General features: G+C 49.7%; 1 protein-coding gene across 1 annotated transcript in view; it reads right to left on the bottom strand.

The window, feature by feature from the left end:
- Positions 1-371: 371 nt before the first annotated feature.
- Positions 372-18,046, bottom strand: part of CLEC16A (C-type lectin domain containing 16A) — a 145,709-nt gene continuing 128,034 nt past the window's right edge. The window contains exon 20 of the mRNA XM_044915263.1: positions 372-529. Coding sequence (XP_044771198.1) covers positions 372-529 — 158 coding nt within the window. The remainder of the gene's footprint in view (positions 530-18,046) is intronic.

Below are 18,046 nucleotides of genomic sequence, written 5' to 3'. Positions count from 1 at the left end.
CTAAGACATCTATTGAATGAAAAAAAAGAGTTTAGAACACGTTCAGTGTGACACCATAAAACACACACACACCCCCCCTCTCAAGTATGTGTATACAATGTTTATAAAGAGTACATGTAGTTGTATTTATATGTGTATTTGGCAGAGCACCAGCTCTGGAAGGACCATACTGACAATGCAGGAGAAAGTTTAAGAATTGAGGGTTTGGGTCAAAGAATACTTGACCCTTGTCTGTGCAGTATTTCAACTTTTTTTCAATGACAGTCTGTTCACGTATTCCTTGTATCCTCAGAAATTAACTGTAGAGATGATTCTTGTGTGTGTGTATGTTCGTATAGCCAATCAAGAAGAGCTTCCAGAGGCCTCAGCCGTCATACCTGCAGGAGGCCTGCAAACTTGACGACGCCCCAGCCAAGCCTGGACACATCGGGCTCCACTAAGCTCATCTGGTAAATATCGACAGCCAGGAAGCGCTGGACCATGCCGCCGTCCTTGGTGATCACGGTGCACGCGATCAGGTCGCTGTTGTCTGGGGAGAGGGAGAACAAAATGAGGCGCAGTCTGGTGGCCCAGGCTGATGGAGACAGGCTCACAGGCGGACTTGCGTTCTGGTGGGCAGCAGAGTTTGGTCAGAGCCGAGGCTCGGAGTCGCATACCCCTGGGACTGAGTCCCTCCTCTGAGTCATACTGGGCAACTTTTTTTTTTTTTTTGGTAACCTTTCTGGGTTTCACATTCCTCATCTGGTAAATGGGGATAATGCCCACCCCTCTCAAAATGATAACTGAATGAAGTACATAAAGCATTAGTACATTTACTGCACATGAGGCGCTCAAACTGTAGCTAAAAAACCAACAAACGGAGAATCCCTGTTAACATTTCAGTGCTTCCTTGCAGACAAATGGCGGTTGACAGTTGTGGTGGTATTTGCCTAAATTAAGTGAAGACAGGAAAACAAGAGCCCTTGCTTGGTTATATAACCATCAAGCTTCCAATCTTGTGTCTGGCACCTTAGATCCAAGCTTTGCACTAGATGGTGTGTGATCCTGGGCAAGGCATTTGGCCCCCATGAACCACAGTTTTCCATCTGTAAAATGGGAATAATCTCCCTTCTCTTGAGATGTTTGGTACTTTAAATGAGAACAGATTGGTAAAGCATTTAACCTAGAATCCTTACTGTAATCCTTCTCTTGGAAATTATCCCCAAATTTGATATCTAATTTAGTGCCTATCCTTGATGGCTTTGACATCACCAGAGTAACACAGGACCATGTAATCTATGGTCTGCTTTGTATTTCCTCCAATGGAATCCTCTGGCCATGTTTGGGAAAAAAAAAAAAAAGCCAAAACAGGAAACAACCTAAATGTCCCCAAATAGGGGAAAAAGTTATGATTTTTTCCCCCCATCACATGCAAAATTATATACCCATTTAAAAAATATGTTTAACCAAACTGTGAACAGTGGTTGCCTATGGAAAGGGAAGTGAGAATTGATGGCGGGAGTGCATGTATGGGGTGGGGGTATCAATGGGAGAACTTAAATGTTTGTACCATATACCACTGTATTCCTTGAAATTATTTTACAATGAGAAGGTACTCAAGATGTACTTTTGAAGTACATATTAAAAGCCAGGGGTGCCTGGCTGGCTCAGTCAGTACAGCATGTGACTCTTGATCTCAGGGCTTTAAGTTCGAGCCCCATGTTGGGTGTAGAGATTACTTAAAAATAAAATCTTTTAGGGCCACCTGGGTGGCTCAGTTGGTTAAAGAGCCGACTCTTGATTTTGGCTCAGGTCATGATCTCAGGGTCCTGGGATAAAGCCCCGTGTTGGGCTCCGTGCTCAGCAGGGAGTCTGCTTAAAGATTCTCTCCCTCTGCCCCTCCCCACTCAAGTGTGTTTTCTCTTTCTCTAAAATAAGTAAATCTTTTTAAAAAAATGAAGCACATATTAAAAACCCACGTTCAATCCTATTTACAAATAACAGCAATGACATCGGAAAAGACATTAAAATTTGAAATGAAGGATAAAAGCTGTATTATTGTGATTTTGCTATGTTAAAAAAAAAAAGTATCCCTACAAAGAAAATACAAGTGCAGAAAATAGAACTGAAACATTAGAAGAACTTTCTGATTAGAAGAATGGTATGTGGGCTTTTTTTTTTGAAGCAGCTTTACTGAGTTATAATTTATATACCATAAAATGCACCCATTTTTAAGTGTACAGTTGGAGTTTTAGCAAATTTACAGCTGTGCATCACTGCATTCCAGCTGTGGGACACCTGTGTCACCCCAGTGAGTTCTGTCGAGAGTGCTGTAACCAAGTATTTGACTTAAATGTATTGGTGGTGGGTGGGTCGGGGAGGGGAGGGAAGGTAACACAGACAGTAGAAATCCTGGCCCCAAATGCAGGTGATGACAAACCTGGGCTCAGGTATTCCCCAAGGATGCCCCCCCGCATTTTTACTTTTCCTTCAGATCTACAGAGGATAGGTAAGTCTCCTCTCTCAGCACCACCTCCCCAAATACAGCTCAGTTTAACGCTCTGAAGGCTAATCTGTTTGGGATTGTGGCTTCATGGGGATGTCTTCCGGTGTACCCTCTGGGCTTTTAATAAAGCTTCATGCTCCTGTGTGTTCTCCCCGGGGCAAGCCCGCCTAGGACGGCCAGCAGCCCCGTGGCAAACACCAGCACCAGGCAGGATTAACTCTCTGCGTGGTGCTTTCTTCTTATTCTGTGGCAGGAATGTTCCTCCCTTTCCCAACGACCCAGCCAAGGACCTTAAAAGATTTCTAAAAATGATGTCATCCAGAATGTCCGGTGAGTACCTTACTGGAAGACAGGTAACGCTCTGTATTCAGAAGTGAAGCCAGCCTCTTCACTCTTACCAGCATGTTCTCTGGGGCACATGGTTTATTCTCTTTACTCAGGACTTAAAACATTTTCCTCAATAACAATCTTTTACCTTTTTAAATAGAAAACAAAACTATAACGGATGCTTTTTCTTTCCTTTTTCCATTTCTCTCCCCCGCTCCTCACCTTCCCCTCTCTAAGCAGTCCTCCTAGGATTTCTTCTCTCTTCCCATTCATAGAAGATATGCCCCTGAGGGTGTGACCAGGGAAGGCAGGGAGGCCATGGGTGTAGGTGGCAATGGGGTTTGTAGGTAGGCAACCCCCTCATAAAGCCCGGGGACCTTAAAGGCTTCAGGGGGGAGCGGAAAAAGACCCACCATCTCCACCACTAAGAACAAAAAAGGAAGGACAAAACCCCAAAGCAGAACAACTTTCAGAAATGCAATTGAGAATCAAACCCCCATGAGGGATTTCATAAGAAAACGAAAATGCAAGCGTCCCCAGGGAGCAGTCCCCAGGGAGCAGGGAGGGAGCCTCTGGCTTTTCAGAAGCTTTGGGGCAGTTGCGGGGGGAGGAGGGGAGAAAGGAAGCTTCCTCCTGGGAGACCAGGGAATTGTCCTAGGCACTACCCTAGGGAATGCTGGGGGGGGGGGGGCGCGCTCATCTGTGGGCCTCTCGGTGTCATCTCTGGGGAACTCCTTCCCCACCTCAGCCCTCAGCTGCTCCCACGCTGGCTATGGACATTCCCTGTGTGGAGCCCTGGGGACAGGGGCTGTCTGCTCATTTCTGGACGGCCATAGTGTCTTGGGTGGAGGAGGACCCAACGGAGAGCTGCTGAACAGAACCCAGTCCCACCCACAGTCTACTGCTATGCCAGGCGCCCTGAATTTCGCTCCAAGACGGAGGAGCTAGGCCAGTGCTGAGGTACCAGGAGGGACGTGGGGACAAGGGGAGGACTTCCACAGTGTGAGGGTCTCATGAGCCTCCCTGCCTGACTCCCAGGAGTGGCCTGTGGCCTGCACACTGGCACTGCCCAGATCCCGCTGCCCATCTGAATCCGCAGGGTCCCTCCCCCATCAACTTCACTTCAAAAGGGGTAGGGCCTAGGATTCTCGTTTAAAAATTTACAGAAAATTGCCAGAAGACAATATAGGAGAATATCCATATGCTCTTAGGGGCAGGGAAGGGTTTCTTTAAAAAGAAGTAAGAATCAACACATACAAAAAAATAAACACGAGACTGGGAAACTGATTACATCAAAATTGAAACTTAACGCATATATAACAAATGACTTTACAGACTCAGTGAGATAATTGGAAAATATCTCCAAGAGCCAAAGATCTCGCAGTAAATGTGAAGGACTCCCACAGGCCATTCACAGATAAGAGAATGGAGACAGCCAATGAACACACACAAAGGTGCTCAACCTCACGAGAAAACAGGAAAAAATTTAAAGATCTCAACCTTCTACCCGTCGACTGGGAAAAAGAAAGGTGTTGGTGAGGACACAAAGAAGCCGACATTCTCAAACACTGCTGGTAGGCGAACAAGCTAACATAGCCACTTTGAAGGGTACATTAGCATTGTTTATTTAAACTGAAACTTCCACACCATATGACCTGGCAAGTGTAGTTATGTTCCCAAGAAAACACACACAAGGGCCAAGAGACGTGAACAAGGATGTTGACAGCAGGATTTGGGTCTACAGTGACCCAAATCTCCCACAACAAGGGAAAGCCTAAAACAAAACAAAACAAAACAAAATCGCACATGTCCATTCAGTGCAAAACCAGCGACAACAAGGAATGACTTAAATCTCTGGCTATTCCAACACGGTGAAGCCTCAAGGATATACAGTATGACACGCACAGCAGAATGCAATTTGTATAAAATCAAGCCTCACAGAACCAGGCTGCCTATTTTCTACGGGTTCCTGCATGTGGGTGTAAAAGAGAAAGTTAAGAAAATGTCTGGCAGGGTACATGGTGATCACCTTTTGGGAGGGGATGAGGTGGGATTAAAGGTGGGGGGGGTCAAGGTCATGAGAGTTTAAATGCAATGTTCTGATTTTTCAAAGGAAAAGGAGGTGTGTTATCTGTGCACTTACAATTAAACAAAGAGAAAAGTGAATCTCTTTCCTACACAAAGGGCCTCAGGTCCTTCTGGGGCCCAGCAGGGCTGGGAAGCGGCGCCGGGCTGAGCTGTTGGCCAGCCGGCTCTGCCTGATCTGGAAGGCGGTGGCCATCTTCACGAACAGGGTGACGGCGGGAAGCTGGGTCTCTCCAACAGCACCTCTTGGTACACAGGCATGCACATTTCCAAACTGGCCAGACGTGTGTGAGCTGAAAAGCTCTGGCAGCAGGTTCAGCAGACCTGTGGGGGTCAGGCATTGTCCTAGGGAGCCTGACTGAGTGGGGCTTGGACCTACCTCAAGGGCCTCGGGCCACATGACACCGTGAAGACCAAGTCTCCACACCCTACAGGCAGAGCAGATGGGATGTCTCCATCACACCCCAGGACCCCGGAGGTGTGGCATGCCTCCCAGCGGAGCCTCACTACAAGGAGAGAGGACACGTCCCTCCTACTCCCCCAGCACTGCCTTTTGTGTCATTTATTTGAAAGGGAGAAGATTTGCCATTTTATTTTATTTGGAAGTATTTAGATTGTCATTCTCTTTGAATGCACAACACATTCCTATGCTCCCATTTAAGAAGGTGTGACATTTTTTACAGTGGGTGATAAGTCTCCCCTGTCGTCCCCGCCAGAGGCAACTACCATCCAGTTTCTTGGCATCCATCCCCTGTGCATTTCTAGGTGGAGCTATGTTCTCCCCGCCTTGCCTATCAACAAAGGGTAGCATGCCATCCGCTCTGCCTTGTGCTTTTTTGCCACCTAACCATGCGTCTTGGTGACACATTTGCACACAGACCTGCCTCACTCTTGGTCACAGCTGCACTCTCCCACTGGAGGATGACTCTCAGCGACTGAACAGCTCCCCAGCTGAGGGCTACTCAGGTTAAGCTTTTGCTGCAAGAGACAAAGGAACCACCTTGTTTGTACACGCATGTGAGAGTAAATCTACGGCAGCAAAGTAGGGCTTGTGCTACCTTCTTCTCTTGAAAGCACTCATGTTTTGCTAAAATAAATTTATTTTAAAAGAAAATGTCGGGGGCGCCTGGGTGGCTCAGTTGTTAAGTGTCTGCCTTCGGCTCAGGTCATGATCCCAGGGTCCTGGGATCGAGCCCCACATCGGGCTCCCTGTTCCGCGGGAAGCCTGCCTCTCCCTTTCCCACCCCCCCACCCCCGGCTTGTGTTCCCTCTCTTGCTGTCTCTCTGTCAAAATAAATAAATAAAATCTTTAAAAAAAAAAAAGAAAGGAAAATGTATCATGACCATGAATGAAAAACCAGAATTATTTACTATTAATAAAACAACCACGAAAACAGATTAAGACCCTTTCTGTTTTTAAACTGTAGCTGAAAGCGGACTCTTTTGATAAAAAGAGAGAACCAAGAGTTAGAGAAGTTCTAAGACAAACCAGAGCCAATCTGAACCCTCCCTGATGTAATCGAAAGGATCAGAGAGGCACTGAAACGGGTTTTCTTATGAACCACTCTTTCTTTCCAAAGATGGCCAGAGCAGTATCTCCTGCCTTACGCGCTCTTCCCATCAAGTGCTGGGGTCCTATCTCCTGGAACCTTGGTGGGCCTCTGTGATTGCCTGGACTAATGGAGTATAGTCGATGTGATCCTATGTGGTTTCTGAGGCAAGGTCACCAAATGCTCTTGGAACCAACACCCACCATGCTGTACGGAAGCCCAAGGAGCCATGGAGACACGCGCAGGGACGAAGCAAGACCTCAGGCCCAACTTGCCAGCCCCCAGTTGATGCCACGTGGAGCAGAGATGTGCTGCCGCCGCCGCGCCCCACCGGGCAAATTAATAGATCTGTGAGCAAAATGAATGACTCTAGATGTTCTCAGGCACTACATTTTGGGGTGGTTACTCAGTGACTGAGAACTGCAAAAGTGATTGTTGCAATTTACTGTATTTTAGTGCTGTACCCAGGCACACCTAAAATGTTAAATTCTTCCAGCACCACCACGTCATGGAAGACTAATCTGGAGAAAGAGCTTAGGGCTGGCCATCTGGAATGCAGAAAAGGTTCTCCAGTGTTTCGTGGGAAGAAGGGAAAGGAAAGGCAGCCATTTTCCAACAACAGGTGAAGGCGTTGACAGAGAGGAGGAGGAAAGGAACAAGCATGAAGGAGCCATCTTACCATGAAGTGCAGACTCGCGAAAAGCATCCTGGGCTTGCAGCCATGGGACCTGGGTTTAAATTCCAGCTCTGGCACTAACAATGTTGTGACCCTAAAGCCACTCCCCTTTCTGGGTCCTGGGCTCCTCCCTTATGAAACTGAGACCCGAGCCCAGCGGGGCCGTCGAGCGGACTAGAGAGAGGCCCGGAGCCATGCCACTTGCAGAACCCAGGGTGTGTCATGGGACACAAGCTGTGTGGCCCTCCCCAGCAGCAGCTGGAGCTTGGCAGCACCCTGACTTTCTGGAGCCACGACTCTCTACTCAGAGCCCTTCTGCCCGGGGCAAAGTCATGCTTTCTGAATGCTGGCTCTAGACTAAGCAAGGCTCTTCAGAGGGAGAAAATGAATCATGGTTTTTGGTTGTTTCTCAGAACTCCTGTAGGGTCATAGGTAGGTGAGCTACACAGGCCCGTGGCCTCTCCGAGGGGCCCCCGCCCTGACCCCTCATCCGTGGTTGTCCCACCCACCTCGTCCCTCTCCACCACATCGACGCAACTCACCCCCGACTGTGCCCCAACGCCCGCCAGGCCCCAACATCCCGTCCACCCCTGCCTTCCTAGTTGAGGCCTGCTCCCTATCTAGACGTAAGGCCCCGGAAGGCAGGGCCCCGGCCAGTCGCTTCACTGCTGTACCCCCAGGAGGGTCCTGGGCAGCACCAGGCACATAAGTATCTGGCAACAAGCCGGAGCGACGCTAATATCTTCTGGTCCTCCTGTGTGGAGGCAGAGGACTTCCCAACCACTGTCATTCCAGCCCCCGGGCTGAGGCCTTCCTCCACGGCTCCCTCTGACAGGCTATAGCTCATTACTGAGCGATAAATGGGGCTGATTGACTTTTGCTGGATTTAAATAATCCCTTCATAATAAAATATGGATGCCAATACCGTAATTTAATTCTTGGCGTTGGTGGCTCCAAATGCATTTAGAAGCGAAGCCTTTATCCTTACAGTGGGATTTCTAGGCCAGCTGAATTTCCAGAGCTTTGAAATCCGATACTCTGGGCTTTAGGGTCAATTCTTGGAACACCACCAGGGCTGGAGTTTAGATTAGCAAATCTGTAACACTACCAAGTCTCCCAGGCGCATGCTGTCAACCAGAGGTCAGGAAGGACTTAGAACAGGGAACCTGGATTCCCTGAGAAAGGCAGGCCACCCTGGGATTCCTCGATACTGGGCCCATCATGAGACTTCACAGCTGACAGGAGACCAGGATTTCTTTGTGCACAGAAAGCCACATGACTGCTTTCGCAAGGAACGTGTGGTTCTGCTCCCTGTGTGTGTCCAAGCGAGGGCTCACTTTCTTTTTTTATTTTATTTTATTTTATTTTATTTTTTAAAAGATTTTATTTATTTATTTGAGAGGGAGAGACTGAGAGAGAGAGCACATGAGAGGGGGGAGGGTCGGGAGGGTCAGAGGGAGAAGCAGACTCCCTGCCAAGCAGGGAGCCCGATGCGGGACTCGATCCAGGGACTCCAGGATCATGACCTGAGCCGAAGGCAGTCGCTTAACCAACTGAGCCACCCAGGCGCCCGAGGGCTCACTTTCTATTCCAGGATCTGTACGTGTACCGGGGGTTAGTGAGGGAGAAACTGTACCGGCCCGTGGGCCCTCGCAGAGCTAGCTAAAACAGCGGGATCTCGGACTCTCCCTGCAGTTGGTGGCTCTGTCCGGTGGGGATCTGGTGTCACAGCAGGCTTTGGTTCTCTACAACCACATGCCGAAAGATTGTCGGGGTACAGCTGGGTTTTTGGATAAAGGAGCCTTTGGATAAGGGATCCCAGTTTTATGACTGCAGCTGGCACCCTAACAACCTGTATGGAGTGCTTCTATATGCCAGGTGCTGAGTTCCCACCCGACACATTCCTGGGATCCTGTAAGGTGGGATCACTGATCCCACAGGACACAAATGCGGGACAGCAAGTAACACCCAAGGACACAGAACTGATAATGACACAGTGAGATAGGAATCTGGAGCGCACATGTGACCTGAACAAGCTGATCGTAACCTGGGGTCTAGTTGTCTGGATGGAGCCCAAGAGAGGACCGACCCTTGTTTTCCCCCAGAGAAGGGGGTGCACCTGACCTGGGCTAGCTCTTGAGGGCACAGGATGCCGGCTGGCTCTGGCAGGGGTAGAGTTAAATGGCCCGAGCTCTCAATAGGCAGGCCCCAGGGGTTCTGATCTCATGGTGGCTGACTTGGCTCCTGGACTGTCCTTGCCAAGTTTCCCCGCACCAACACTTGGCGGACCTCTCCAGTGGCAGACCTAGGCCCTTCTCTAGCTTGGGAAAAAGCTGTTTCTCTTCCACCCTTGAGGGTTCCCCTTCCTGGCACAGAGGGAAGATTCAGGCTAGGTGTTCGTGCCTCCCCTCAGGCTCTGTTCAGGAGCAGGGATATGGGGAGAGCAAGGCAGGTCGAGCCCAGGGGCTCCTGGAGCATCCAGACTCATAGACAGATGACAGCCCTTTGGAGCTGTCTGACACTCTGGGAATTGGCCTGTGTGAGACACAGAAGGTACTCTGTGGCAGTGAATAAAGCTCTGACGGTGGTTCCAGGGAAAGCCAGCCTGGCACGGCTCCCTGATGACAGAATGCAACCAAGGGGAGAGGCCGTAACTGGCCATAAGGCACGGCTGGGAAGCGACTGATGACTCATCAGGCTCCACTTGGCTCTCTGGGGGGGCTGGGGGCAGAGGCAGGCAGCCGCATGGCGAGGCAGTCAATCCAAAGCCCGGTGGGAAGGAGCAATCCATCTCCTGAACGCCACCACTCCATCAACATCCACTACCAAAATGACAATGACAGCCGTCTTGAAGCGAAAGAAAGTTACTCACACAAGTTTCCTCGGGAGCCACCCCGAGGGCTTTGAAAAGGGAGTCTTGTCCTGGGGAGACAGGCGCCATGCCCTGGTAATTTCTACAGACCCACTCGAGGAGGATGGTCTTGCACCTGCAACCCCAGCCCTTCTCGAGCCTGATGCATGCCAGGGGGAGACTCCAGGCACGGCCCGTGACGTTCTTTAGTCCGAACAGGAACGAGACTCAATTGCTCCCACTTAGGGTGCAAACAAGCACACTCAATTAGGTTGGCTGTTTCTCCTGACAGTCAGATCAATCTTTTGAAGAAAATTAAGTAACCATTTCTCCATCAACCCATGGACAGCTTATGGGTTATTTGCTCCAAGTAGCAATCAATTACTTTGTCTTCTTTGAAGCTCCCTAAAGCTTTCCTTCCCAGCACAGCTTGGGGGCCGTTGTAAAGTGCAAGGCTTCCTGGATGGAGAGCAGGTCTTGGCACATTTCTACTGCCAGGCATAAGAGTCAGCTCCCTCCAAGAGGAAAGGGGAAAAAAAATGTACTGGTGCTGGTCCTCGGGAACAGTAATCAGGGACGCAGATACTAGGATGTGCGCTAGAATCCGGACGCCCAGGGAAACTGCAACCTAGTGCTGGCTCCAGGATTTCTAGAAACCCTAGAATAGGCTCATATTCCACTTTCCAGTTTTGTTTTGTTTTTCATTAAAGATTTTATTTATTCATTTGAGACACAGAGAGAGAGAGAGAGAAAGCATGAGCAGGGAGAGAGGCAGAGGGAGAAGCAGGCTCCTCACTGAGCCAGGAGCCTGATGTGGGGCTCGATCCCAGGGTCCTGGGATCATGACCTGAGCCGAAGGCAGACGCTTAACCATCTGAGCCACCCAGGCACCCCATTTTCCAGTTTTGATGACCCTGGGCACGTGCCTTTGCTTCAGTTGCCTCATCAGTAGACCAGGGTAACAGAACGACTTTATAGCTCTACTTCGTGCTATGCGTGCTGATGTGTTTAGGGAGAAGGGTACTGATGTCTGCAATTTACTTTGTGATGCATCAAAAAAAAAGAAAGAAAAGAAAGGGTTGATGGGTGGAGTAGATAGGTGATAAAACGAGTGGAGGAAAATGTGAGCAGGAGAATGCTGGCGTTAGATATAGCAGAAGGCTGTACAATGCATTCAACTCGGTGGTATGCTTGACTTCTTTCAAAATAAAATGGTGGGGGGGAAACGGACCTCTTAGGGTTGTCAGGAAAGTCACACAAGCCCACCACAGTGCCCGTGACACTGGGGGCCAGGCAGAAGGTGTCTGCAAGGCGATTATTCACTCTGACCTTCTGTAGATCACACCTTGCGCGATTACTACAGGATCTCCTCGCTGTAAAAACCTGGTTGGCTCCCGAGTTTGAACAGTGGGAGTTTAATGGGAAGAGTTTGGACCGAGGGTTACCGATGGCGCTCTCTCTAGCGATTCTTAATCTTGCAGAATCATAACATCGCCCCGTGGCTTCCAGGGCCAGCAAGGACGCTACATGGGTGCTGACTTTGTTGGTCTGGGTGGGTAAGTCTGTGATGTGTTCACTTGGCAATTATTCAAGCAATGAAGGGTCAGCGTCTTGGTGCCTGTCAATGACCAACTGGAGGGAAGGTGCTGGTGCCATTTTCAGACAGGGAAGCCTATGGCTCGGGGAGGCCAGCCCTCTGTCTCAGGTGCCCACAGGCTAGGGACAGTGCTGAGCGTGAGCTCAGCTCCATCTGCTTCCAGAAGAGGGGTTTTCCATGGTTACTTCCTTTCTCTTGCTTGAAAAGCACATGCCATGTCTAGTAAAATAATGTGACCTATTTTCACAAAGTGGCCAAGAAAACCCATCACATGTCTTCATCTCCCCCCACCCCCTTGAGAATTTCAAGAGTCTTTGTTCTTGGGAGAACAAAGAGTGAGAGTTTGATGTTTCTTGTTCCCTCCCGTCTAGACGGGTGCGGGGCAGCTCCCTGTGACTGGTCCAGTCCACATGAGGACTTTCTTGCCACTTGCCAAAGCTTTATTCCCCAGTCCTTCTTTGTACTAAACAAAGTTCACAGACAGACAACTTGGCGAAAACGTAATTACCAGAAACAGAATCCCAATGAGCAGCAATTCCAAGTAGAGCCTGGCATATCCTCTTATCAAGTGACACGCAGGCTGCCACCAGAGGTACAGTGATCTGATCTTTATAATGCCTTGGTGACCACACTTATCTCTACGCCCGCTCTCCCCAGAATGCCACATTTGCATAGCACATTGCATAATTTCCTCTCTGCAAATGGCCCTGTTTAGCATGAGTAAATAAAGTTACCTAACTCTGAGACAGCCGAATGGAATACTTGAGATTTCCAAGAAAAGATTTGAATACCGAAGCTCTTCACTATGCAAGGCAAGACAGACTAACACAGAATTGGCTTCTGACTTTCGGTATTGCTCCCTCCTTCCTGCTACTCAGCAGCCTGGCAGCTGATGAAGGAGCCCATGTACCCATCCCCCCCCAACCCCCCCATGATTTCTCTGCTCTGGGCCCCTCCACAGGATGTGGTCAGGTTGACCTGGGCTCGAATCAAGGCTCTGCCTTTCCCTTCCTTCTGCTGTTCCCCCACCTGCCTCTTCACCCAGTATTTGCCTGGTAGCTACAAGGTACCAGGCACTGGGTTATCTATCCCTGTGGAGGGATGAAGGAGGTAGACACATGCCTGCCCTGGGTGACTTCCTGAGCCTCAGTTTTTCTCATCTGAAAAATAGGCTCACCACTTATTTCATAGGGATCCTGTGAGGAGCATAGGAGATGAGGTACAAAAAAGTCTTGTGATTTTTCTCTATGAACCACTGTGTGGGTGCATCATTCTCCCCCCAGATAGAAGGTTCTTGAAGATAGGGCCAAATCTTCTCTTTCCCTTGATACTTCATCAGGAAAGTGCACAAGGTACGGCTCCTGGCCCAGTGGATTCTCCCTCCTTAAGCTGAGGGGGGAGGGGGTCCTCCTGGCAGAAAGCAGGAGCTAGAGCCTTTTCCCCAAGTATGAAAACCTGGGGGGTTTACATTGTTAACAACGCTAGGGAAGGCATCTGGGGGGCATCCATGCACCCACAGATGCTGGCTAGACTTTAGGGAACTCTTCCAGTCAATGGCTCTGAGCTTGACCTTCAAGGCCTTTCCTGGGTGGGGAATGTTCTCTCTTGATAACATCCCACCCAGACCCTGGATCCAACCAGGCCAGTAGTGGAAGGAAAAAAAAATGGATTTTGTAGATAGAATCATTTATACCCACTTTCCCCTTCACGGTCTCAGATTTTTCATTCAAACATTTCTGGGGCACTTTTCCTCCACGCTAGATCCTGTGCTTGACAGAGGGGGCCACGGAAATGGGCAAGACTTGCCCCTCGGGGGGCGCCTGGGTGGCTCAGTCATTAAGCGTCTGCCTTCGGCTCAGGTCATGGTCCCAGGGTCCTGGGATCGAGCCCCGCGTCGGGCTCCCTTGCTCAGTGGGAAGTCTGCTTCTCCCTCTCCCACTCCCCCTGCTTGTGTTCCCTCTCTCGCTGTGTCTCTCTCTGTCAAATAATAAATAAAATCTTAAAAAAAAACCCCAAAAAACTTGCCCCTCAGGAGCTCTTGCTCAGTGTGACAATTGACAAAGGCCATGGCAGGGGAAGAAAGGCTGCAGGCCAGAAGAGGGGCACCAACACAGCCCAGGCGTCAGGGAAGGCTTCCTGCAGGAGGCGACATTTTAACTGAATTCTGAAAGAAGCCAGAAATTGGCCTTTCAGGCCAAATCAAGCCGTTGCCCCTCTCTGGAGGGCTTGCAGGCTCCTCTGATACTTTCTGACCCTTCCTGGCCTGGGACTAGCTTCCCGTTTTCCACTGATCCTTTGGGGTTTCCAGGCTCTGCATTATTTTGGTTGGAATGGCACGCATTTCTTTGCCTATCACTTGGGTCCTCCCTCTACGTCTGTCCCTTCTCTGGATGCTTCCTCTTCGCATCCCAGAGAGGCACAGCCTCCCGGTGAAGAGCACGGGTGAGGGATCTCGGCATGCTGCTGCCTAACCTCTGGTCCTCAGGTACCCCAGCCAGCAGATGGGGTGATAACAGCCCTTTCCCCATGGGGCTGCCATGAGGAGTAAGCAATACTTATAAAGTGCTAGAACAGTGCTTGGCGCTTAGGAATCAGAGAATTGCTCTGAATTCGACTCAGCAAGAGCAAGCGGGGTTTGGTGAGAACCACGGGCTGAGAGCGCGAAGAATCCCAGCTGGGCACTTAGGAGGCTGCCAGGCCTCAGCTGAGGCAATTGACCTTTCAAGTTGGGCCCTCAGTTTCCTCCTCTCTCAAATGAAGAAGAGGTTGGGACTAAACCACACGCCTCTTTTCTGATGGGAAAGGTCTAAATTTCATACCAGGGGACACATTTATGGCCATTTGGCAGAAATTAGTTCACAGAGTGAATGCTTACCGGCATAGCAGTCTGATTTTTAATTAGCTTGTGGGAATTCAGTATACTTCAGACATTAAAGTAAAATATGGGAGACCTCTGGTGGAGACAAGCCATACCTTTGGGCTTAAACAAAAGCTGTATACTTCACACAGCAAACTGCCTCCTTTACGTCTTTAATCTCTAGTGCTCAAACTGAGTATCAGTAAACGTTTGGCACTGGAACAACACTTCCAAAGCATATGATTTAAAGTGATACAGTTAATAGGAAATGAAGTCTTATCAGCCTAACTCTGTATAATCCAACGCACCCAATTGGATGGACAGCTTTACGTTACTAAGCTGTTTTAAGCCAAATAAGAATCGAGAATCTCAATTGTTTTTCCCTCTGAGTTTTCTTAAGAGTGAACCTGAACATGAACTATGCCATTAAATTCATGAAGAACAAAGTAAGAAAGGGAAGTCATTCATTCATTCTACTTCAGTCACTCAAGGGGAGTGGGTCCTTACACAGACTCTGGAAGGATGTGGAGTCAGCAGAGGGAAGGGCATGTGTCATGAATCAGAGATGGGTGAGAACACGGTGAGTATGAGAACTTCTGTCCTTTGGCGGGGCTGGGGTATGTGGAACAAGGCAACGGGCACTGGTTGCCGGGGGGGGGGGGGGGGGGGGGGTTTGAGCCTGTAGAGGCCACGGGCTCATCAACAGGGTTGTTTATTAGCGTCATGCCAAATAGTGTAAACAGATGTCCAGGAAATGGGAACTAAAGGAGCGTTGTCATGGCAACTAAAGGTTTTGCCTGTGGTTATTTACTGAAACTTCATTCAGGTCTTTAATTGGAAGTATATAATTAAGAGCCAGTCTGGGTCTTAGAGTACACATGAAAAAAGGGCTTACTAAGGACATAAAAAAATTAACAATATTTCCCAATCATGTTTTTTTTTTTTTTATTAATTCAACAAATATTTACTGGTCTGTGCTTTGTGCCAAGCACAGTCCCAGGTACTAAGGATGCAGGGGTGAAAAAAAAGGCCCCTGCCCTATGCAGCTTACAATCCGGTGGATGCAGACCACAAATAACCAAAATAAATCTATTAGTAGGAATTGTGCTAACACAATGGGAAGGTAATGCTTAACCTGCTTATACGGAAACTGTTTTCAAAGGTTCATTTGCAAATCCTGAGTTAAAAGGGGCTAGTTTCCTAAGTTCCATTTGCAAATCCTGCAAATATGCCTTTCAAAGGTTCCACTTACAAACGTGTACCTATGCTAATTACAAATAATGACGGTTACAGTTTATCGAGCCGTTTTATAAGCGCCTGGCTCTGTGCTGAGCCGTCAGGACAATCCAAGGAAGAAGGTACTGGCCATGCACACTCCTGGCCCTCAGCACACTCAGTGTGGGAGCCTTAGCGCACGTGTGTCGTCCTGGCCCCAAGGCCCCTGCAGGTCCGATGGAGGGACACGTTCCACACAGCTCTCTGGAGCACGAGGGATGACTATAAGGCGACAGGCACTACACCCTTTGCCTCACTTCTGGGTGGGGCCCCTCTTGAATGGCTTGCTCTCCAGTGAGGCCTCTGGGTCTTCACGGCCTGGGCGTCTCTGTGTCCTGGCCCCCACATGGGGCTGGGCACAGTGTGGGGGCAGGAAAGGTCCACAGAAGAAATGAGCTGTGAAGTTATTCCCACACACCTAGCACTTGGAAGAGACAATGGAAGAGGCTGCGAGGAAGACACATCACCTAGGGAGGTCCCCAGTTCTGCTCCTGGTGAAGGCCACTGAGAGCCGGGGGCCCCCAGGCACTGGGATCAGCAAAGATTTCAGGACTCTGCACTCAGGGGTAGGCCCAGGAGACCTGTCAGAGCCCCAGCATGATTACAAAGGTTACATGGAGGCTCGGCGCTCATGGCTCTTCACCGAGAAGCTGCGGCCGGGCCCACCCTCCTTACTGAGGAGCCTGACCTTTCTCCCAGGGGCAGGGGACTCCACAGAGACACAGGCCAGGATGGAGATACCTGGTGGCACCTGAGAACAAGAGGCTGACTGTCCCTGGGTCTTCCTGTCGTGGGCATGCATAGGCAACCTTCCCAGCATGCAGGCTCACCAGGCCCTTCCACAGAGAGGAAGCTGAGCAGGACCTGACTCTGACACTCTACCATCTCCCTGAACTGGCTTTTTTTTTTGAGGGTAGACACTGAGCATCCTGTTAGTCACCGTTAAGAGGCCTCAGTTAAACCTTACAATAGTGGCTCCCAAACTTGGTTGCACATGGAATCACTTGCGGATTTTTATGTATTTTTTTTTTTTAAAGGGGAGAGGGGCAGGAGGAGAGGGAGAGAGAGAACCTTAAGCAGGCACGGTGCTCGATCTCACAACCCTGAGATCATGACCTGAGCCAAAATCAAGAGACGGATGCTTGAAGGACTGAGCTGCCCAGGCGCCCCGCACTTGGGGATTTTTAAAAGCACGGGGTGCCCTTTTAAAAGCTGGGATGCCCAGCTCCTACCCTGGACAGTGTGATTTCACTGGTATGGGGCATGAGCTGGGCACTAGGAATCTACTCCACAGCAAAGCTGCAGACCACAGCCTTCCGGCATCGCCTGAGGAGGCCGGCACCCCTCCCCATCCCCCTGGTCCAGCTGTGGAGACACACTTGGCCAAGGCCACACTTGACCAACAAGCAGTTCAGCCTTGATGAAGAGGCTATGCTCCCACTATTACAATGCAAGGAACTTGCAGCCCACTGCCAAGTCAAAACAAAACACAACACAAAATCCCTTCCTTCATCTTATTCCGAGACACCGAGACACCAGGGCAAGATGTTTCAGGTCATCTGCAAAAGAGATGTCCAATGGGGCCAGAAAGCTGGTGAGCTTCTCAGGCGCAGGGAGGTTCGCTGAGAAAACACAGGTAAATATAGGAGGCTGTAGTCATGCCATCCCAGGTCTGATGGATTGCTTACAGCGTCTTGGCAGTTAGTGAGAATAGCCCTGAACTCGGTCCTGTGTATCAGCACTCCCTGCCGTTAACGATTCAGGTAAAGACGTAAAATAATAGGGCAGGGCATGAAACTAATTGAGCTAAGCCTTCTAAAAATACTTCTGGTACATCAAATTCAAATGAAAGATTAACACACACAATGGAAATATTAAAAGGCACTTACAAGGGCCCCCAGAACACAGTGAGGACGCGGAATCCGTCAGGGGTGAGGAGACTGATGAAATCTTTCAGATAAGGGAACTGGTGAGTGACATGAGGCAATATCCTTACAGCTGTGAATGTAAATCAGGAAAACAGCTCCTGGTTACTCACCCCGCTGGTCACACTGCCACGGCCAGCCTTCCGGAGGGCAACTTGGCAACAGGTATAAAGAAAACCTGCCAGCTGGGCTTGCCCTTGAACCTGTGTGTCCACTTCTAGAACTGCATGCTGCGGCCTCACAGAGATTCAACTACAGGGATGTTCAGACAGAGAGAGAGAGGAGGGGGAGAGCGGGAGGGAAAAGAGAGGCAGGAGTGGGGGAGAAGAAAGAGAGGGGGAGATAGATTGAGGAGGGGGAGGGAAGGGGGAGAGAGAGAAAGACAGAGGAGGGGGAGGGAGGGGAGAGAGAAGCGGGG

This window comes from Neomonachus schauinslandi, chromosome 5, assembly GCF_002201575.2.
Source record: "Neomonachus schauinslandi chromosome 5, ASM220157v2, whole genome shotgun sequence".
NCBI lineage: Eukaryota > Metazoa > Chordata > Mammalia > Carnivora > Phocidae > Neomonachus > Neomonachus schauinslandi.
Note: the sequence above shows the minus strand (reverse complement) of the source record. Positions and strands in the feature narration are given on the sequence as shown.